Here is a 22,700-nt window from a genome sequence, read left to right as displayed (position 1 = left end):
GAAATAGATGTAAATGTTCCACCAAAAATGATTTTTATCAGGTAAGTGTCCACATTTATGACATAATGCTTCACTATTGGAATCTAATCAGGTAGAAGAGTGATTTATGTCAGCTGTAAAGTTGTGACGATAGCCAAATATAATACAGGCATACCGTGTTTTATTGAGCTTTGCTTTATTGTGCTTCACAGATACTGTTTATTACAAATTGAAGGTTTGTGGCAACCTTGCATCAAGCAAGTCTATTGGCACCACTTGTCCAACAACATGGACTGACTTCATGTCTTTGTGTCACAATTTAGTAATTCTCACAATGTTTCAAACTTTTTCATTATTATTATATGTTATGATGATCTGTGAATCTGTGATCCTTCATGTTACTGTTGTAATTATTTTGGGGGGGCTGTGAACTATGCTCATAGAGACAGAAAACTTAATCTATAAATGTGTGTTCTGACTTCTCCACCAACCAGGTGCTCCCTCATCTCTCCTCCTCTTCTTGGGCCTCCCTATTCCCCGAGACACAACAATATTGACATTAGGTCAATTAATAAGCTTACAATGGCCCCTAAGAACTCAAGTGAAAAGAATATAGTCACACATCACTCACTGTAAATCAAAAGCTAGAAATGATTAAGCTTAGTGAGGAAGGCATGTCAAAAGCCAAAACAGGCTGAAAGCTAGGGCTCTTATGCCAAATGGTCAGCGAAGTTGTAAATACAAAGAAAAAGTTGTAGAAGGAAACTCAAAGTGCTACGTAAGTGAATGCACAAATAATAAGAAAGTCAAACAGCCTTCTTTCTGAGATGAAGAGCGGTGTGGAAAGAAGATCAAACAGGCCACACACTACCTTAAGCCAATGCCTAATCCAGAGCAAGGCCCTAACTCTCTTCAATTCTATGAAGGCTGGGAGAGATGGAGAAGCTGCAGGAGAAAAGCAGGTAGCTAGCAGATGTTGGTTCATGAGGTTTAAGGAATGAAGCCATCTCCATAACATAAAAGTGCAAGGTGAAGCAGCAAGTGCTGTTGTACAAGGTGCAGCGTGTTATCCAGATCTAGCTAAGATGATTGATGAAGGTGGCTACACTCAACAACAGATTTTCAGTGTTGACCAAACAGCCTTCCATTAGAAGATGCCTTCCATTGGAAGATGCCATTTAGTATTTTCATAGCTAGAAAGAAATCAATGTCTGGTTTCAAATCTTCAAAGGACAGGCTGACCCTTTTGTTAGAAGGTTAAAGCAGCCGTGATTTTACATTGAAGCTGATCCTCAATACCATTCTAAAAATCCTATGACCCTTAAGAATAATGCTATATCTACCATCTGTGCTGTATATATAAATGGAACAAAAAGCCTGGGTGATAGCACACCTGTTTATAACATGGTTTTGTGAATATTTTAAGCCAACTGTTGAAACCTACTGCTCAGAAAAAAAGATTCCTTCAAAGTGTGCTTGCTCATGAACAATGCACCTGGTCACCCACATGTTCTGATGGAGATGTACTAGATTCATGCTGTTTTCATGCCTGCTAATATAACATCCATTCTGAAGCCATGGATCAATGCATAATTTCAACTTTCAAGTCTTATTAGTTAAAAAATGCAGTTCTAGGAGTATTGCTGCCATCAATAGTGATTCCTCTGTTGGAAATAGGTAAATCGAAAACTTCCCGCAAAGTATTCACTATTCTAGATGCCCTTAAGGACATTCATGATTCATAGAAGGAGGTCAAAATATCAACATTAATGGGAGTTTGGAAGTTGATTCCAACCCTCATGGATGACTTTGAAGGGCTCAAGATTTCAGTGGAGGAAGTAACTGTAGATATGGTATAAAGAGTAAGAGAATGAAGTTAGATGTGGAGCCTGAAGATGTAATTGAATCGCTGCAATCTCATGATAAACTTGAATGCATGAGGAGTTGCTTCTTATGGATGAGCCAAAAAAGTGGTTTCATGAGATAGAATCTACTCTTGGTAAAGATGCTATGAACACGAAGTAACGACCAATAATTTAGAAAACTATATAAATGTAGCTGATAAAGCAGTGGATTGAGAGAACTGACTTCAATATTGAAAGATGCTCAATTGTGAGTAAAATGCTATCAAACGGCATCACACACTACAGAGAAATCTTTCATGAGTCAATTGATGCGGTAAACTTCATTGTTGTCTTATTTTAAGGAATTGCCACAGCCACCTCAACCTTCAGCAACCGCCACTGTTCAAGGCAGCATCCTTCAACAGCAAAAAGATTGACTCGCTGTAGGCTCAGATAATTGTTAGCATTCTTTAGCAATATTTTTAAATTAAGGTATATACATTGTTTATCTGGGCATAATGCTACTGTACACTTAAAATGTACCTGGCATCCAAAAAACTCCTATGACTCGCTTTATTGCAATGGTCTGGAACCAAACCCGTAATATCTCCAAGATATTCCTGTATGCAAAATTACCATTATCTCAGGGGTAACTGCAAATAATTTGCTTCCTCCAAATAAATATATAACCTTCATAATACATAAATTTATTTGGCTATTTGTATTTGTATATACTGTTGATCCTTGAACAACATGGGTTTGAACTGTGGTCCACTTTTACATGGATTTTTTTAACCATGTGCAGATCAAAAATACAATATTCTAAGGATGTGAATCATGCAGTAGATGGAGGGCCCACTTTTTGTATATGTGGGTTCAACAGTGCTGACTGTGGTACTTGACTATGCACAGATTTTGGTATATGTGGGTGGTCCTAGAACCAATCCCCCACATAGACCATATGCTGTTACGTATACATACGGGAAGTACGATCAGATGCTCTACCCCGGCATCGAATGGCTTGTTTCTAAGATTGGTTAATGTTTAAAGGAAAGAAAGAAAATGCTTGGTAAATTTCTTCTACAGCAACAAGGCAGTTTTCATCAAGTTTGAGAAATGTAATTTTATTAATAGAAGGGCATGTCTTACCATACACACTGTCCCCAGATAAATAAAATCCCGACATCTTTGAAAGCACACAAACACAGTTTTACAGGGTACAATACAAAGTGAATTTTGATGATGTTCTTACTTGCATTTACTAAAAATCTGAGAAAGACTATAATCAGTCTCTAAATAATTATCTTGCATAAAGAGAAAAGTAGAGCACAATATATATATCACAAACCAAATCACACTCTCTGTAACGTTACAACATGAAATTTTACTTAATCAAAAATAAAAGCAAACTGGCTGAAGAAGGCTGTATCATTTTTTTCTCAATATTACACTAATTTCTATTTTTGGCATGAATTATTAACCTTTTCCATTAGTAGGAAAATGTGCTCTGCAAATTCTCGGATGGCACCACGGCCACCATTACATTTGCAAATGTATCCAACAGCCTTCTGGGCAGTGGAACAGGCGTCAGCAGGAGCGCCACTTAGGCCCACTCTCTTCAAGCACTCTTCATCAGACACTTCATTTCCTATCAAGTAAAATAAATACTGAGCAAACATTTAAAGAGACAAAGAATATTCTAGCTAAATAATGCAGACAGCAACCAACAGGTAACTGGCAACTTCAGTAAGACCTAGGGGCACTGCATATAAGAATACTAAAGATTAGATGGAACAAAAATATTTTCCAGTATAATTGAGGTCCAGGGTTTTCCCTAAGCAATCAAAAATGAACTCTTATGAGCTAGAGAAGAAGAATGGAGCATACTTCCTACCTGCCATGCATATTACAAATGTTAGAAATTTTATATATGAATTCTAAGTTATTTAAATTTTTTATTAAGCAAAATTTCAAACATATGCAAGAACCCCAATTTTATATTGCAAAATTATCAGAATTTAAAATCACGTAGTAATATTGTTTTCTATGCCCTGCCCCCTAGTTTATTTGGGGAGAGGGAGAGGAAGGAATTCCCAGACATAATATTTTATCCAGAAACTCTTCAGCATTTATCTTTAATAGATAAATATAATTTTTTATCTGACAGAATATCATTAAACCCACAAAACCAATAATAGTTCCTTAGTATCCTCTAATAACCTAGTATATGTTGAGATACCCCCAGCTGTCTCAAAATTGTCCTTTTATAGTTGACTTATTTGAATCAGGAGTGAAATAAGGTTAACATACGATCTCTTGTTTATATATATCTTAAATATCTTTAAATCTGTAATAGTTCTGATTGGTATGCCACTTACTAATATTCGCTGAAAAATTACCATTTTTGAAGAATAAAAATAAATACTAAATCACACTGACATAATGATATCCTTTTCCTCCCTCTCTGTTTATCCCTTTTTTGGAATAGGATGTATTTCAGAAGCTCCCAGTATCTTCAATTCACCATTCTGAGTAAAACTATTACCATACTTTAGACCACATACAACAATACAATCTTGGTTGAAAAGAGTTTCTTTTAAATTTGTTCTATGCTTATCTACTGAAATTTTCTCATTATTAAATGTGTTGAGATTTGAATTGTTTTCACTAAAAGATAATAAAAGTTAAAGTTAGTTTTTGCATAATCCAGCCTTTAAGCTCTATTTACTAAATTTTACTTTTAAAAGTATTGATTTTTTAAGAAATATATTTTTATACATTTATGTCACCCATATAAAACATTGCTGAGTTTTTTGTTTTTTTTAGTAGACATGGGGCCTCACTATGTTTCACAGGCTGGTCTCAAACTCCTGAGCTCCAGGGATCTACGTGCCTCAGCCTCCCAAAGTGGTGGGACTGCAGGCATGAGCCATCATGCCTGGCCTACTCTGAGTTTAAAATAAAAATTTAAATGCTCTTCTCTATTTTCTTACCTCTCCTTTTAAAGTGTTTTGTTTTTTTTTTAATGTCATATAAGTAATACATATTCATGGTAGAAATATTTTTTAAAAAATAGAAGCAAAAATATCAGAATCATCCTAATTATCACTATCTGTAGATAATCACTACATTTTGACACATATAATTCTAGAGTTTTACCTATATAAATGATACACTTATTATTATCTGTAGGCACTATGTTAAGTATTTTATATTATCTTTGTTTTCCTCTCTGATGGCTTTATAAAATTTGGTTTGTGTTTATATTCTAAGTAGAAAACTAAGGTATATAGAAGCTTGCTTAATATCCCAAAGATAGTAAGTATAGTTGGAATTTGTTATACATTCCATTAAAATTGTTTTCTTCTAATAAAAATTGAATCTGCCTTTAACAAACATTCTGCAGTATTTATGTCCATTGAATCTTCATGCATGGTTTAAGGGTTATTCCTGAAGTCCCTAGATCATATGCTCCCAAAGTATTCCTGGGCTTCTTATTTTGAGGCTCATATTACCCTTGTAAATATTGCTTTCATACATGATTTATAGTTATTATGCATCTTAATAACTTATCATTATCAATTTTAAAATGTCGACATCATCAGGCTGTAAGCTCAGCAAGCAGCAAGCCTACAGCTGCCACAACTAGTTCCATGCTGCGTATCATCGTGGGTACCTTATAAGTGTATTGCTTAATATCAAAGTGAAAAACTTATTGTTCTATTTGATCATGCAAATAAATACAGGTCACAGCACTGTTTGTAATGATTGCATAGTATTCCTTTTTAGGGATATTCTAGTTTTCGCAGGACATTTAAGTGGGTTCTTTTAACTTCACTACTGGCCCATTTGTCTCAATTCTTTCCTGGAATTGGAATTTGGGGAAAAAGTATGTACATTCAATTAACAGCAAAAAATATTCAGAGTGTAATTCCTATGTACTAGAAATTCTGCTAAGTGCTTTACTCATATTATTTTATTAATCCCTACCAGAGCCCTACGATAGTAGGTACTCTTGGTATCTCCAGTTTACAGAGGAGGAAACAACATTCATCTTACCACAACTGGCTAATCAGTGGTACGGTCTGACTTCACAGCTTATGCTAGTAATCATTCCTCATTTGATACATATTATCAAACTAACCTCCAGAAAGACTGTCCCAGTTTAACACTTTAATCAGCAGTGTAAGAGAGTTCCTATTTCATACAATCATGCCCATCTGGGGGATATGCTTTGTTATTTATTCATTTCTTTAAAAATAAGTAAATAAATCCTGGTCCATTTTACTACGGGTGAATAAAAAGATACCAACCAAGATATGCCACTTCTTTCCAGCACAGGCCCATTTCTTTTCTCCATTCATCTACAATTGCTAGCTTGTCTGATATACTGACTTCCATTTTGCAATCCAGTTTTAAAGAAGACAGCGTCTGCTTTGAACAGGCCCTTTCTGAGATTAGCCTCACCTTAAAAAAAAACAGGATCAGAGGAAAAAGGGAAAAATTAAAAAATGAAGAAAACAGAAATCTTTCATAATAATTGACCTTGTAGATAGTCCAAATCACAAACGAGTCATCTTTTGACCTTCTGAAGGTCCAAGTAAGAAAACTGACTGTCATTTTAAAATCACGATGCTTTAAAACAAAGCTTATTTCTCATAGCCCAGTAAAGGTGAGACACAGTATTTTATTTTCTACAACAGAAAGGATTCTATCTACAGGTAAAAATTACAACACATAGTGTCTGATACTAATCTAAGATTCTCCTATAATTCAATTTATCCAGAGGAAAGTCTATAACCTGTCTCGTGCTGCTTAGCAACACATATTTAGGATTTCTGGTAAATTATAATTATCTTAGCTTTCATTTAAAAAATACACTTACATTAAGTTATTTTGAATCAAAAATGTCATTCATAAGAATAAGCTAGATTTTAAAAATCCACAAGATATCGTCCTTTTCTGAAATGGCATACCTATTATCTAGGAAATCTTTCTTGTTGCAAGATCCTATGGGAAACACTAGATAGCTCCCATTTAAAAGTAGTATGTTTATATTTACTGAATAAACAAGAAATATTATTTGCTGATTAACAAATTCCTAATTCTACTCATCTAAAAGTAAATAGTATAATAATTTTCTAGGCATATGAAGGCCAAATTTCAGATATTTTAAAAGTTAATACTAAAAATTTAAATCTCTTAATTCCTTGCATGTTCTTTGACCCTGAATGAAAATATTATGAAATACTGCTATATTCAGGGAGCACATACCTCAATACCACTTTTCTTTAATAAACTTATCCCAATAGCATCTTTTACATCATAAGATATTATTTCTTTTTGGTCTCCTGATACATAAATGTGGCCATTGGTGAGACATCCATCAATATTGCAAACCAAAAGTTTTATTTCCTTAAGCTTCTCTTTGCCAAAATAGCCATATCTAAAAGAAACCAAAATAGACCTTTGAGTATAAGTGCAATACTAATCACTCCCTCTCAACTGGCTAAACCAATACATTAGATGTCACCCTCCAACTATTCAAACATTACTCTTCAAATTTACTTCACATATATATTTCAACTTTTAGTGCAGTAACTAAAAGTAGTGTGGTCTAACCAGATAATTTCTTACTTTATTGAAGCCATGTAAACACACATTTTACATACGTCTTCCCCACATGAACAAAGTAATTACAAAGATCCTAAGATGTTTGAAGTATCAGAAATCAGTATCTAGAAGTATAATTATTAGGATTTAGTACAAAGGTTATACAGGTTTGTTTGTTTTTACCTTAATACTCTTTGCTCTGCAATAGGCCAATCAATATCCACATCTATATCCACACTATGCTCAGCTCGCATTTCATAGTATGCCATTTTTCCACCCTAAAGATAGTACAAATGTCATGAATACTGTTTTTAATACTCATTCACATATATCAAAACTTTGTTATAATACAGCACAATGAATTCATTTCTACAGTACTGAGAAAAATGAATAACCCAGTAAAAATCAGTCACATAAAAATGATTTTTTAATTTATTTTTACTTTATTTTTTCGAGTTAGGGTTTCACTCTGCCACCCAGGCTGGAGAGCAATGCTGCAATCATAGCTCATTATAACCTTGAAATTTTGGGCTCAAGCAATCCTCCCACCTCAGCCTCCTAAGGATCTGGTACTACAGGTATACAACTCCATGTCTGGCTAAATTTTTTAAAAGTTTTCTGTAGATAGAAGATCTTGCTATGTTGCCAAGGCTGTTCTTGGAAACCTGGCCTCAAGCTATCCTCTTGAGGCCTCAAGCTGGCCTCTCAAAGTGCTGGGTGGCATGCTTCAGCCACCATGCCCAGCTTTTTTTTTTTTTTTTTAAGGAGAAAGCTCACATAAAATAACTTTAACATTTTTCAAATTCTATCTAAACAGTTCAAGTTCCCTATTTAAGAAAATTTCTATTTTAATATTGAAAAAAGCAGAAATATTATAGCCTCCAGGATTCTGACCACAAGGGGTTTTGTGGAAATCCCTTAATCATATCCTCCTTTCTTTCAAGAATTCTCTCCTGTCATCATCCAAAAGCAGTATAAAGGTTTTTGGAACTTCTGTTCTAATTTGCAACTAACAGGCAACACAGGGGAGGAAAAATAACTGTAGCATCTGTTGTAGAGAGTTTTCTTAGATCCCTGAGCTACTGATGAAAATGACTAATAGTCATCCAAGTCACATGCGGGCAATGACAAGGGCAGTCTCTTGATTCTAGGCAAGGTTGGCAAGAGAAGGGGCCTTTCTTCTGATAGCAATTATTTGAATGACCAGATCCATTACTGGATAATTTCAATTTCATTTTTTTTTTTCAGAATTGCCAATCTCTTCATAAATCTTGTTTTAATGAGGAACATTTTTCTCCACACTTTAGGAATGGGTTGCACCATGGCCTCCTTAGAAAAGAGCTTAAAAATAGTAGTATCTATGTGTGTCAAATCTAATTTCTCTGAACACTTAAATTTAACTACACAGCCAGTCTACAGTTTGCCTATACATTGACCAGAAGATTTGTAAAAATGTTTTTCTCTCTTTTGCTCAGAATAAGAGTCCCATTAGAATTTTTATTAGACAACGGAGAGATTTCCCTCTCTCTTTAAAAACGCTATTTCTTGAGTAACATAAGAACCTGAATCCAAATCCTGACAGTACCATTTATTAGCTGTCTTTCCCTTAAGTCAATTACTTCATTTTTCGGAGATGCAGTTTTCTCCTCTGTAAAACTGGGTAGAAATGTCCACTTCATTCATTTGCTATGCAGATTACGTAAGATAACATATGCAAAGTGTTTCACATACTCCACAGTACACAGTAAATAATAAATAATAATGATAACTAAAATTAACGAGTTAAGAAATATATGATGCAACCATGTTGCAGGCTCTAAAATGTGAGAGACATTAAATCCATTATTTGAAAATGAGAGAAATGAGAGTCAGCACAGATAAAATGATATATATTCAAGCTTACACAGTAAGAGGCAGTTAGAGTAAGAATCCGGGTTTCCTGTCGCCCAGGTTGTAACTCTTTTCACCTCTATGAAATTATTTGTCTTTTTAGAGCAATACAAGTTATTCAACCCTACAGCCACAACATAACTATAACACAAACATGGATTACATAGTTTTAAATGGAATAATATGAGTACCAGGGCATGTGTAGACACGCAGTACTTCATTCATTTTTTTATCATTATAGCAGAATTCCTTGTATATTTACGGAATGGATTCCAAAGATCACCTTGGGGTAAACCTGCAGGATAAATGCCTCAGATAGCAAATGTTGTTAGCTATTACCTTTCCTCTATAGGTTGATACTTTTATCATAAAGAAATTGTACCATACTTCTTCCGTAGAACTCAGAGTATGCCTACAAAAGCGCTTAAAAGGATTATGCAAAATGAAGGTACAAACCTGCAAGTAACCCATCTCTATCAAATGTCTTTTAGCAAAATAAAATGAGCCGTTTTCATATAATTCTCCATCCCAGTCTTGTCGACGAGGCCGTTTAGCTGGATTTAAATTCAGAGGTTCGGTCACTTCACGAACTAAAAGCACAAAGTTAGAGTAAGTCCATGTTGCTCTGAATATAGAAAGTGTTCATTTAGTTAACTTTAAAAAAGTTAATAAAAACGAACTCAGAATGCAGAGCATTTCTCTATCTAGATAGAGAATTTTTTTTTTTGAGACAGAGTCTCGCTCTGTCTGGAGTGCAATGGTGCCATCTCGGCTCACTGCAACCTATGCCTCCCGGGTTCAAGCGATTCTCCTGCTTCAGCCTCCTGAGTAGCTAGGACTATAGGCATGCACCACTATGCCTGGCTAATTTTTGTATTTTTAGTGGAGACGGGGTTTTACCATGTTGACCAAGCTGGTCTTGAACTCCCGATCTTGTGATCCGCCCACCTCGGCCTCCCAAAGTGCTAGAATTACGGGTGTGAGCCACTGCGCCCGGCCTGATAAAGAACTATTTTTAGACTGGATGCGGTGGCTCATGCCTGTAATCCTAGCACTTTGGAGGCTGAGGCAGGCGAATCACTTGAGGTCAGGAGTTCGAGACCAGCCCGGCCAACATAGTGGAACGCCGTCTACACTAAAAACACAAATTTAGCTGGGCGTGGTGGTGGGCACTTGTAATCCTAGCTACTTGGGAGGCTGAGGCAGAAGAATTGCTTTAACCTGGGGGCGGGGGGGCGGAGCTTGCAGTGAGCTGAGATTGCGCCACTGCACTCCAGCCTGGGCAACAGAGCAAGACTCCATCTCAAAAAAAAAAAAAAAAAAAAAAGAACTTTTTTTAAAGGAATCAAATCTGTAATAATTCTGATGATTTATATTTGCTTTCCAATAGCTACTAGAAAAATAAAGTATTTTATAATGAAATGTGAAACAATTAAGGTATTCATACAAATATAATGCTTTGGGAGGACATCAAGACAACCTTAAAGTAGCTTTCAAAGAACTGAATTGGTCCTAAAATACCTATATTCAATATTTGAGCCCTTTAATCTCTTTTCTCATTGTCTGCGCATACAGAAATAAGTTTTACTTATCTAATGTGGTTGAGAACTTGTTTTTATACAATTATTGCTGAAAACTATAGATTTCTCCATTAAATTATTGAAGATTTTATATTGATGAAAATGTTTATGTAACATATTATACATTCTTACCATTAGTTAAAAATATACTAAACATAATAACAAATTATGTTTATGAGTATACCTGATAATAAAGGCTCAGTAATGTCAATATTAATGAATAGAACATAATGTAATCAATGAAGCCTTTGGTATTGTCACGCAGAGATTCTTTTGTCTTTTCACTGAGTTTTCCTCAAATCTGTGTGTGTGTGCGTGTGTGTGTTTAACAGCTGCTTATTCTCCAGAATCTTTCTTCACTTTTTGCTGTCATTTCTATGTGTATAAAGGCTTTTAGGAATAACCTCTACTTACTTGTTTAACTAAACCATCCCCTGTTCAATTCCACCCCAGTATTTGAAATAACCCAGGAAAAAAACCTTAGCAAATACAAATTAAATAGCTAGAGGTAACAGAGCTTTACAGGCACTGGCTACAGAGTAGTGACCAGAACCCTCTCTATTCTCAAAAGGTGTACAATCTAGGGGTAGAGACAGGTAATTAAACCAACTAGATAATTCAAGTGGTACTCTGAAGAAAAGAGAGGGATCAGTCTTTCCTAGTATCAGTGGCTGCTTTCTCCCTGGGCATATCTGCTGAGTACGAGGAGAAGGTGCAAGAAAGATCAAGCTTTGCATAATCAGAGGGGCTCTGCTGAGGTAGGCAAAAACTAGAATGGCTTTTAATGGCCTTGTGGACTTGAGTTACAGATTGTAGGAACTACAAACATACAACTAGTTTTTCCACCTAATCCTCCTACGAGACTTTGGCTGAGTGTACTGCGCGGGAAGCTCGGAATGGGCTGGAAAGATATCATTACAGTATTGTGGTCCTCAGATCCCTTAAGAGTCTTGTTAGCAAGAGTAGGGGATGGGTATGAGTGTCAGTAACACATACGAGATATATCTCCTAGTAAGACACCTAAACTAAGAGATGAGATGAAATTAAAGTTTCAACCCAGTCCAACTCCTAATTGGATCAAAGGGATCAGCCCCTTATCCTATCTGCCTGATAGAAGAAAAGGTGCAACCTCTCTGGAGGAAAATATGTACTCAAGTGTCTATGCCAGATATACAATTAAACATGAGCCAAATGAAGAGGCAGAAATAGGTGACTCACAATCAACAGAGAAGCAGTCAGAGTACAGAACTGTAAGTGACTAGATGTTGAAATCTGCATTAAGGACTTTCGAATAGCTATCAAAAATATGTTAAATTAGAGGAAAGGACTTTTTTTGTTTAAATGGATTTAAAAAATGGAGAATTTCAACAGAAAATGGAATCCCTAAGAAACAACTGAAATGTACTGAATGGAAAAACACAGTGTTTGTAATTCTCTAGATAAGATTTACAGCACACTGGACATGGCAGGCGAAATGCCTAGTAAACCCTATGAAACCCTTTTTATATATGGAGTTAGGAATTTGGGGAAGAACTTCGAAATGTCATTCTTAAGATCCTTCGGAACACTTTGGTGGATGCTTTCTATTTCTATATGATTCGTATGGAGTTCATCAAACATGTCTAGAACCAACATAAAAGTATTTGATCTAGAAAAACGGCATGTCTGCCTCAAAAGGCAAATAGAAATAAGAGGATTAGAATGTCCCTTTGTAAAGAGTAAAGCAAAGAATTAATTTGGTCTCGCTGTGTTGGCTCAATAACAGATTTAGAACTGATTGTAAATGTCATTACCTACTAAGGTAATGAGTCAAATATTCTCTTTTACAGCTCCCTTTTACTCTCCTCATGCCTAAAGAATATTTATATATAAAAAAATTGATTCTCAATTAAATGAGCTAAAATAAAGACTGATAAGAGATTACCTCCTTTCTGAATTTCACTCCATCGAAACTGATGACGTCTCACAACAGAAAAAACAGAATCATATCCTTCTTCTCGAATCATTTCTGCAACTTTTTGAAGATCAGTAGGATGTAAACATGGAGAAGTAGCTTGGATATTTCCTACAATGTCAACCTCTTAAAAGGACAAGAGAAATGAAAAGGATATTTAAAAAAAAGTTCCTTGCAAGCAAGTAATATTAAGGTTTGGAATTCAAATGTTAAAACAAGTCTTATGAGATAATAAAGGAAGTAGAAAAGTACATAACGGTTTGAATAAACTATTAATCAAAGTCATACCATTATGATAATTAAGAAATTCTATGATGGCATCTAGTGAGGTAGAGCTGTCTTTCGAAACTTCAGAACTTCTTCGATGAACTTGTGCACCAAATTGTTTGGCCACATTCTCAATTTCATCATGGTCTGTCGAAACCCATACACTGTTCAGATATCAAAAAAAATTAACAGCCAAATCAAATCATTAATAATAAAATGGAGCTCTGTAACCATAAAATACAGCTTATATAATGTAAGAATATTTTTTTCACAATGATAATAATGTTACAGATCCACAGGAGTATAAAAATGTAAGAAATCATAAAGTATTCTGTATATAAACATACTAATGAATAAAAATGCAGTCCTAGATATACTTTATATAAAGAAAAGAACAACAGACACTGGAGCCTACTTGAGGGTAGAGGGTGGGAGGAGGGTAAGGATCAGAAAACTACCTATCAGGTACTATGCTTACTACCTGGATGACGAAATAATCTGTACACCAAACCCCTGCAACATGCAATTTACCTCTGTAACAAACCTGCCACGTACCCCTGAACCTAAAATAAACGTTTTTTTAAAATACACTAGAAGTCAAATCTAAAGAAAATTAAAGATCTTGCTTATTCTCCATTCAAATCCAAAATATTGTATAAAATATTTTAATATGCTTGCTAAAAAAAAAAAAATAAATGGACCTGGCTTAGCCAAACCCTCAAGGTGAAACAGTTTCAAGCTTAGAAGATAATAAATGCCCAAGTCTGGGCTCAAAAAAAAATCAGATAATACAACTCTTTTTTAAACAACAAACGATGGGTATATAGATATAGAATCAGCTGGGTTATAGCCATTGATAACAACAAACATGGAGAACATGACTTCATTGGCTCAAAATAATTTAACTTAATACTCTATTAACTACAGGTTACACAGTTGCCTATTTAGACTTTATAAAATGATGAGTAGGCAAAATGCTATTTTGGAGAGGGGTACCAGTTTCTATCGCAGTTTTGTTTCCTGGACAGTCACAAATTCCCACTACTAGAAGCCGAAGATGTAAATACTACTCCAGCCACAATGTTTGGTCGGGCCTGGAGTCTCACGCCTGTAATCCCAACACTTTGGCAAGTCGAGGTGGGTGGATCACCTGAGGTCATGAGATCGAGACCAGCCTGGCCAACACGGTGAAACCTGGTCTCTACTAAAAATACAAAAATTAGCTGGGCATGGTGGTGCACACCTGTAATCCCAGCTACTAGGGAGGCTGAGACAGGAGGATCGCTTGAACCTGGGAGGCAGAGGTTGCAGTGAGCCGAGATCGCACCACTGCACTACAGCCTGAGAGACAGTGAGACCCTGTCTCAAAAAGACAAACAACAACAACAACAAAACTCCACAATGTTTTAATAGTGATTTATGCAAAAATATCTTAATGACTTACAGTCTTTGGTATATACATATATAGTATATATATACACACACATATATATACACATTATCATATATATACAAAATTATATATATAAAATAATGTGTATATGTGTGTGTGTGTATATGTGTATATGTATGTATATACACACACACATATATATTTTTTCCTTTTATGCCACTCTTTCAATACCTACCAAGGGAAAGATGAACTGCATGTTTTGTTTGTTTTTTTGACAGTCTTGCTCTGTCACCCAGGCTGGAGTGCAGTGGCCTGCTATCTGCTCACTGCAACCTCCACCTCCCAGGTTCAAGCAACTCTCATGCCTTAGGCTCCCGAGTAGCTGGGATTACAGGCATGTGTCACCCACGCCCAACTAATTTTTGTATTTTTAGGAAAGATGGGGTTTCGCCATGTTGGCAAAGATAGTCTCAAACTCCTGACCTCAAGTGATCCTCCCACCTTGGCGTCCCAAAATGCTAGGATTACAGGTGTGAGCCACCACGCTCAGCTGAACTGCATGTTTAATATGTCTATGCTCAATTATCATGAGTGAAAAGAAAGTGAGAAACTAAAGAAAAGTTTCTAATATCCTTGGAGTCCATTTATTTATTTCACTTATTCCCTTTAATATTTATAGAAGGATTTAAATCAAGGGATAAAGTCAGTAAGAAAAAAAAAAAAAAAATCAAAGGAAGCCTAGCAAACAAAATGAGCCACTGGCTAGGGGCCAAGAGTCCCGTGATATCTACTCATGTCACTCTATGCAAGGCGGAACACAGGAGCCCCCATTTTCCTCCATCTTGAAATCTGAAATAGTGGGAAAAAAATGTTCTCTTGGGAAATGTCATAGTCAAAGGTATATAATAAAGTAAAGTACCAATGAAAACCTAGTGGATTTTTAAAACAGAGGTGAGGGGAGGATGATAAGATGGAATTAGGATACAATAAAAAATAAATAGGGAAAGCAAAAGACATGGTAATTTGGCATCTAATTTACGTTATTAATTGAAATAAGCTGCTGAAGCCATTTACTTTACTATCCTGATTTTTACTGCAATGAAAATTCAATACCAGAGGGTTCAGTGGTCTTTAAGAAATGTTTAAAAGGTAAGAAAAAAAAAAAAAAGAATTTTGGAGGAGGTTTGCTTTTCTTCCTTTCTTCTTTCATTCATTCCTTCCTTCCTTTATGAACTATTTACTAAGTGCCTATTCTGTCCCAGGCATGATTCTGGACACTAGAGATATAATAATGTATACAGTATAGTTTATTTTCTTGAGAAAGTCTTGGCCTATCGATGGAAACTGAGACCAGTATGGCACTGTAATTCTCCTTAAACCATCAGGGAAAGAGAAGTAAGGGATCAATTAAGTAACGATGGTCTTTTCAATGCTTTACTTTTTACAAAGTACTTTCACAGTGACTGCTACATATCAGGTGCTCAATACAGATCTGCTGAATGAATGAAACAGTAAGTGATTAAGAGGATGGGTTCTGAAGGAAGAGGTTCAATTCTGACTCCACCACATGCTAGCTATATGACCATGGGAAAAATCCATAATCTCCTTATGCCTCAATTTTCAGTAAAATGGAGGCAGTAATAATAGTGGGTACCTCATATGGTTTAGAGGATTAAATATAAACCATTAACCACAGAATCAACATTTAATAAATGTTAGCTATTCAAAATACTAAAATAGGAATGGTAATAAAGTAATATCTACTCTGTCTCATTTAATCCTCACAATCTTCAGAAGGTAGACTGAAGGCCTGCTTCCAGACCTTCAAAGGTCCAAATGTCTAATTTGTATGTGTTATGTTAAGCAATTACACTGTGAAAAAATATGAAAATAGTATCCCATATGTACACTTAAAATACTATGATCATCAATATGAAAGGGACTGAGTAGATAATTTTCTTGGGTTTAGGGACATAAGATGAGGATGGGCAAAAGAGAAAATGAGCAAGTGAACAAACAGGTCAGTCAAGCAGAGTGAATGTCAAAGTCTAATGCCAATGGCTTTATCCTCAAATGAAGTCACACTACACCTAACAGGACCAACAGGAATATCAACCATGGTGCCTGTGACAACTATTTTAAATCAGAAGCTGCCATTTTAGGGATAATAACAGCATAGGCCTTTCATTAATCAAAAGTCTATACCCTAAGCATAAAACTAAAACATGTTTATTTTTCACAAGTATGTTAGGCAACACTTACAAATCAATTTGTTCTGAGGTTTACTTACACAGCACTGAACCACTGTTGAAAATTAAGCTCTTACAAAATCAACTCTGGCAATAACTCTGTGCTAAAGGGAAAAAAATTATCTCAGCATTTTTCGTAACTGCTAACTAGCCTAGTTAGTATGCAAAGTTGGCAACCTTGAAAAGTACTGTTCGCTTTGATTCTGAGCAGGCCAGAGAAATCTGCCTCAATTAAGTCAAATCGTGGTTTTGAACAAAATAATCTCAAAGGTATCTTCTAGCCCTGAAAAACACAAATCAGACAGCTGCAATTTTCTTCAGCTCTCCCCTAAGGTAAATATTTTTTGAAGAAAAGAGAGGGTAGGAGGCAGGAAGGGTGCTCCAAAGTCCTCCTACAGCTTCATAGTAAGTCAAGTGAATTCAAGTCAACACATTTTAATGATCTAATATATAAAGCATACCGCGATGAATAAGAGGGTACCTGCTCACAAGCAGCTTAGCTTTTCACCTAGTATGGCAGGAGTCTCCCCAGGCCAAATTCTGCCCACTTCTCAGCCTGTTTCTGTAACATTGTATTGGAATGCAGCCACACTCTTTCATTTACGTATTGTCATGGCCACTTTCACAACATACACAACAGCAGAGCTGAGTAGTTGCAACAAAGGCCATCTGGCTTGCAAAACCTAAAATATTTACTACCTGGCCCTTTACAGAAAGTCTGCCGGCCACTGAAACTGAAAAAGAGAATAAAGATATCTTTCCATTAACTCTTCAACATCAAAGAATGTTAGCACTAGAAAGAATTTTGAAGATCATTACAACTTTTCCATTTTATAAGCAATGGGAGAGTTTCCCTTTTACAAGCATGGAAGATAGTAAAAACCTTCTGAACCAGAGGAAAATGTCAATAATAGATTACATACTATGTGCCAGGCACTATTCTAAGAGCTCCACATATATTATCTCACTTAATTCCCTCAACAAGCCTGTGAGGCAGACACTTCAGTACATTTTGCAGATGAAGAGATGAGGCACAGAGAGGTTAAGCGATTTACCCAAGTTTGCACAGTTAATACACGGTGATGCAGAAATTCAAATCCACAGTTTGACTTCAGAGTCTGTGATCTTATCTCCCTGCATAGGGCATGCACTAAATCAAGGTACAAACAATGTTGCTATGTATGGGAAAACAAAGGCACAATTACTTTTCACTGAGGGGATCAGTAAAGGCTTCATGGAGGAAGAAGTGCTGGTCCCTTCTATTATCTTTTGACCTAATATCTCCAGATGCCTGGAAAGGATGACAAATAGCACATAGCCACAAAACTTGAACAGAGTAAATTCACATTGTTACATGATACTGTTAAGTTAGAAATACATTCATTTTGCTAGTATAGAAAAACTAATTTTTTTTTTTTTTGAGACAGAGTCTTGCTCTGTTGCCCAGGCTAGAGTGCAGTGGCCCAATCTCGGCTCACTGCAACCTCCGCCTCCCGGGTTCAAGTGATTCCCCTGCCTCAGCCTCCTGAGTAGCTGGGATTACAGGCGTGCACCACCACAACTGGCTAATTTTTGTATTTTGGTAGAGATGGGGTTTCACCATGTTGGCCAGGCTGGTCTTGAACTCCTGGCCTTATGTGATCTGCCTGCTTTCGGCCTCCCAAAGTGCTGGGATTACAGGTGTGAGTCATCGTGCCCAGCCAATTTTATTTCTTCTAATCGCCACTACTGATAGAGTGACAGATACCATAGGTGGCTTGAGGAAGTATAAAACATTACCCCTGTGGTCAATGAGTTTATACTCTAGTCTACATGTATTAAATAAAACTACTTGGTACAGAAAAAGTTGATACTAGAGTCTTTTTTTTTAAAGAAGTTTTATACAAATGCTAAAATGTGGAAATGAGAGAATCACTGGTCAACATATACACATATTTTCCAATCATTTCATAGCAAAATCCCCAATGCTTGATGTAATGGTTGGTTGTTGAGTTCTCACCAACAGAATCTATTCCCCTCACTTTTGGTAATTGTACTCCAATTTTCCTCTTGATGAACCTGTCATGTCGTTCAGTGGGGGCTCCATCCCTGGTTACAAGAGCGGAAGATGCAGCTATACTGTACCGATACAAGCACTGTGTTCTTCTTGCCATAGAGACTGGCTGAAGAGTGAGCAGGGTACCCAATGAGGCACAATGAAACTTCGAGCTTCGAGGAGAGCACTCCCGACTACATTTAAATTTGGAAGAATATGAGGACCGCTATCAAAGACACATAGAATTGGCGACTAAAGTGTGAAGCACAGATTATACTCTGTTACTACTGCAATAGGAAAAGAGTCCAACGCAAATTGCTTTCATAGCCCCAGAAAACGAAAGGCTGGAGACTTTAAAGGCTGAGTTGTGCTAAGGGAAAGGCACTGAAGGGTGCTAAGGGGGCTTAGTCCATGTGACTAGGCCATCTGGATTTGTTAACTGGTGCTTATCTGGAAGAGAAACAATCTTCTATCTTTATGAGACAAGGCAACTGGGCAAGTTGAAGCAAGGTGTCCACTGAACTTCGCCCTTTATCTTCCCAGAGGGACTGGGAAGGAGAGTGGGAGTTAGAATGTTCGCATTTCACTGAGACAGGGTCTCAGGAAACAGTTTTGTGTGGTAGATTTACATCTCAAAAGGCAGAGAAAGTTTTTATAATTGCAAGCTTTCTAAACTAACTGCTCTAAAAGAGGGTTCAGGGGCCTATCACCAGGTTTTTCCTGGAACCATCAGGAAATTCTAGCAGCTTTGAGCCTCTTCAGGAAGGCATTTTAAGGGAACCTGAGATCATCCTAGGGACATGACCTTAAGCTGCTAGAAGCCATGCTAGGGCTTGGTCAAGTCTCTTGGGGCAGAGGTTTGGAGCAAGTCATTAGCTGCCCTGAGAGTTCTGCAGTTCTCAGTACAACCACCTTGAAGCCATAAAGCATCTACCCGGAACTAAGAAATTGAGGATTCTGGCAACAAAGTGCCCCATCCTCTTATCCTGCTTTACTTTTTCTTAAAAACATTTATCATAACCTGATACAACACATATTAATGTTCTTGTATACTGCATGTCTTTCCTTATTATAACGTAAGCACTATGAGACTAAGGGCTGTCTCTACTGCTACTACACCTGGTTCGGTACATACAACGGTGCCTGTTACACAGTAGGTAGGTAGTAAGTATGCTGAATGAATGAATCATTTTTTTGTCCTTGAATCTGATTGTACCTTAACAAGCCTTTCCCTCTTTTGTTATGCCAGTTTGAACGGGGTTTTCCAACATACAACCTAAGAGTTGTAAATGGTATTAACAGTTTTGTTCTTCATTTACTGTGAATATGATTTTGATCTCTAGTTCATTTCACAAAGATTATATTTCACTATATTACTGCAGCCTGGATGCACCTACTTCTCTCAGTCCTTTTTAGTTTGTACCCTTTCTAAGAAGGTAAAAATATCCCAAAGTCTGTGAGCTTCACAAGGACAAAATCTGTGTCCCAATCATCTTGGTATTCCCTTGGACATGTATAGCAGAAATTAGGGCTCAGTAAATAGCTACCGAATTGAACAAAATCCCCAGGTCCTTCCCTATCTCTCCTTTGCACACTTCCTTTTGCACTAGTGTTATCTTCTGAGTGGTAGCTGCTCCTATTTGCTTTGCTCCATCCAGGACTTCCTTTGGGTTGAAACATTAAGAAAATTAGTACATTTATACTTTTTCGAATCTCCCTTTTTTAAACAAGACTGGCTAAATGAAAATCACTTACCCATGTATTAACATGGGTAAGCAAATACAGGTTAAAAAGAAAAAGAGATGACTTCAAAAACAGTCATCTCTTTAAAAACCGAAACATCAAAAGGTTAACATAAATTAATTTCCATAATAACGACACATTCAAATGTAGTTAGGTTGAAGCTATATGTGTAAATTCATTCTTGGCACAGAATTTCATCTCCCTTCTTTTATGAATGACATCAGCTTGTAACTCCTGACCAATTTGGCAATGTATCTAAATTATACGTAATTAAAACTGTCCTTAGGGCAGGCAAGGTTCCAAAGGTATGATTAAATGATTTGTAAGCATTAATATACCATAAAACAGTCAGTTGTATACCTTCCCACTGGGTCTCACGTATTTATAAATGTAGGGAGCTTTCTAGATTGTGCTGACTCACAGGCAGATAGCTAGAGTATTTTTCAAAGGTTAGGAAAAGATCTCCAAGCTGAGCTTGAAATTTAGCTCTGACACCCCGACACTCAACTCCATTCACGAACCTGATGCTTCCCTAATCGATCAGCACCAAGCAGTTATCAGAGGCTGAGCAACAGGGGAGCCTCGATGGCCCCCATCCAAAGGAGTTCACATATTATCACAGACGTTGCACCGGGGTGGCCTCCTTTACTTTCCCCGTAAGGTCAACCTGGGAGTAGGGGACGGTTGGGGAGGTGTAATCTCCCCTTTTACGGATGATTCTCAAGGGCGGAGACAGGAACTGTCCCAGGTTATGACCATTGGCAGCTACGGAACAAGGAAGGAGCTGGAGCCCTTCCTGCTGGGCTCTCAGCCCGGTCCCAGGCACCCCGGATCCTGCACGTCCCTGGCAAGAGAGATGGCCCCCTTCCAAGAGCGCTGGCCCCGGGGGCCCCAGCCCCTCCAGCAGCCCGACTCCCTCTCCCGACCCCCGCCCAGGCCGCGCCGCCCACTCTCGCACATGCGCACCTCTGGAAGGCCCCTGAATCCAGGGCCGCACGCAGGACCCAGCCAATGAGCGGGACCCCCGCCAGGTGCTTAATGTTCTTCAGGGGGATGCCTTTGCTGCCTCCCCGGGCCAGAATTAGGGCTGCCAGGTGCGGGGGCTTCTCCACACCTCGGCCCTGGCCGCCGCGAGAGTTGCGCTGCAGCTTCGGCGGCCGGCCCCGGGACGGCCGCCCCCGCGGGTTGGAGACGGAGGTGGCGGCCCCCTTCTCCACCGAGTCCATCTTCCTCCCACGCCTTCTCCCCAGCTTCTCCACATCCGGGAGCTAGTCCCTCACCACCTCTGCTCGGCGCCGCCCGATCCCCGCCTGGCAGCTGGCGCGCGCGGCCGTCCCTCGCCCCGCCCACTCCCCCGCCCCCCGCAGGGCTCGCTGGGAATTGTAGTCCGCAGCCGCCTCGTCTGTGGCCAGTAGGCCGAGTAGGCTCTGAGGAGGTGACCCCAAAGCTAAGACAAGCAGTAGGAGTCCGGAGATATTTGGAGGAAGTGCGGCTTTTAGGGGTGCTTGCATGTGTCTGGGGATTTCTGAAACTAAAAAAAATAGAGTACGTTTGCTAAAGAACTTCCCCACTTTAGACTTGTAGTGGGTTTCCCGTTGCATACCTTGAGGCACCCTAACAAGAATTCATTTTATATTTTAAAATGTATATTTTAAACATACAACTTTTTTTTAATGCCCCGGGTCATTGTTTTCCAGGAAATTACCGACCAGCTCATTCAAATATCCTACAGGCGCCTTAAACTCAACGTTTTAAAAACTCAATTTTTCATATGCGCTCAAACTGCTTTTATCTCTGCACTTCGATCAACATCAGCATTCTCTAGCAGCAGAAACTTGGAAGTCAGTTTTACTGGTCACCTCTAGTGTGGCGGACACTTGGTTTTTTGGTTTTGTTTTGTTGTCTGCTAAAAATCTTTTCCTTTTAGGAATTGATGCCTCTCTCACCCGGTGAGGGTTTCCCTCACGTTCTCTGCACTGTAATAGTAAGTGTGTGACCCAAGCTGGTCCATCTAAGCACCGCATTTTCCTGAACACAGCTGTGGTCTAGGGACAGGCATATGACCAAGCAGAGCCCACTGGAGTCCTTTCCAGACTGTTGGAAAGAAAGGATCTTTCTCGTGCTGATTTTTGGGGTGCTAAGGACCTTGTTAA

At 37.8% G+C, this 22,700-nt stretch overlaps 1 protein-coding gene across 1 annotated transcript; it reads right to left on the bottom strand.

The window, feature by feature from the left end:
- Positions 1-2,926: 2,926 nt before the first annotated feature.
- CMAS (cytidine monophosphate N-acetylneuraminic acid synthetase) lies at positions 2,927-21,903 on the bottom strand. The gene is made up of 8 exons (XM_003906101.2): positions 21,514-21,903; positions 13,149-13,291; positions 12,831-12,986; positions 9,783-9,916; positions 7,620-7,714; positions 7,098-7,269; positions 6,137-6,290; positions 2,927-3,471 (listed from the first exon to the last, which is right to left on the bottom strand). The coding sequence occupies exons 1-8, from the start codon at positions 21,771-21,773 to the stop codon at positions 3,281-3,283; spliced, it is 1,305 nt and encodes a 434-aa protein (XP_003906150.1). The 5' UTR covers positions 21,774-21,903; the 3' UTR covers positions 2,927-3,280.
- Positions 21,904-22,700: the final 797 nt, after the last annotated feature.

Source organism: Papio anubis, chromosome 9 (genome assembly GCF_008728515.1).
Source record: "Papio anubis isolate 15944 chromosome 9, Panubis1.0, whole genome shotgun sequence".
Lineage (NCBI taxonomy): Eukaryota > Metazoa > Chordata > Mammalia > Primates > Cercopithecidae > Papio > Papio anubis.
Note: the sequence above shows the minus strand (reverse complement) of the source record. Positions and strands in the feature narration are given on the sequence as shown.

Coding starts and splice junctions, on each gene's coding strand:
- CMAS (XM_003906101.2), bottom strand. CDS start 21,773: ATGGACTCGGTGGAGAAGGGGGCCGCCACCTCCGTCTCCAACCCGCGG. Junction 12,987..13,148: donor ATTTCTTAATTATCATAATG/GTATGACTTTGA, acceptor TGTCCTTTTAAG/AGGTTGACATTGTAGGAAAT. Junction 9,917..12,830: donor GAGTGAAATTCAGAAAGGAG/GTAATCTCTTAT, acceptor TTGTGCTTTTAG/TTCGTGAAGTGACCGAACCT.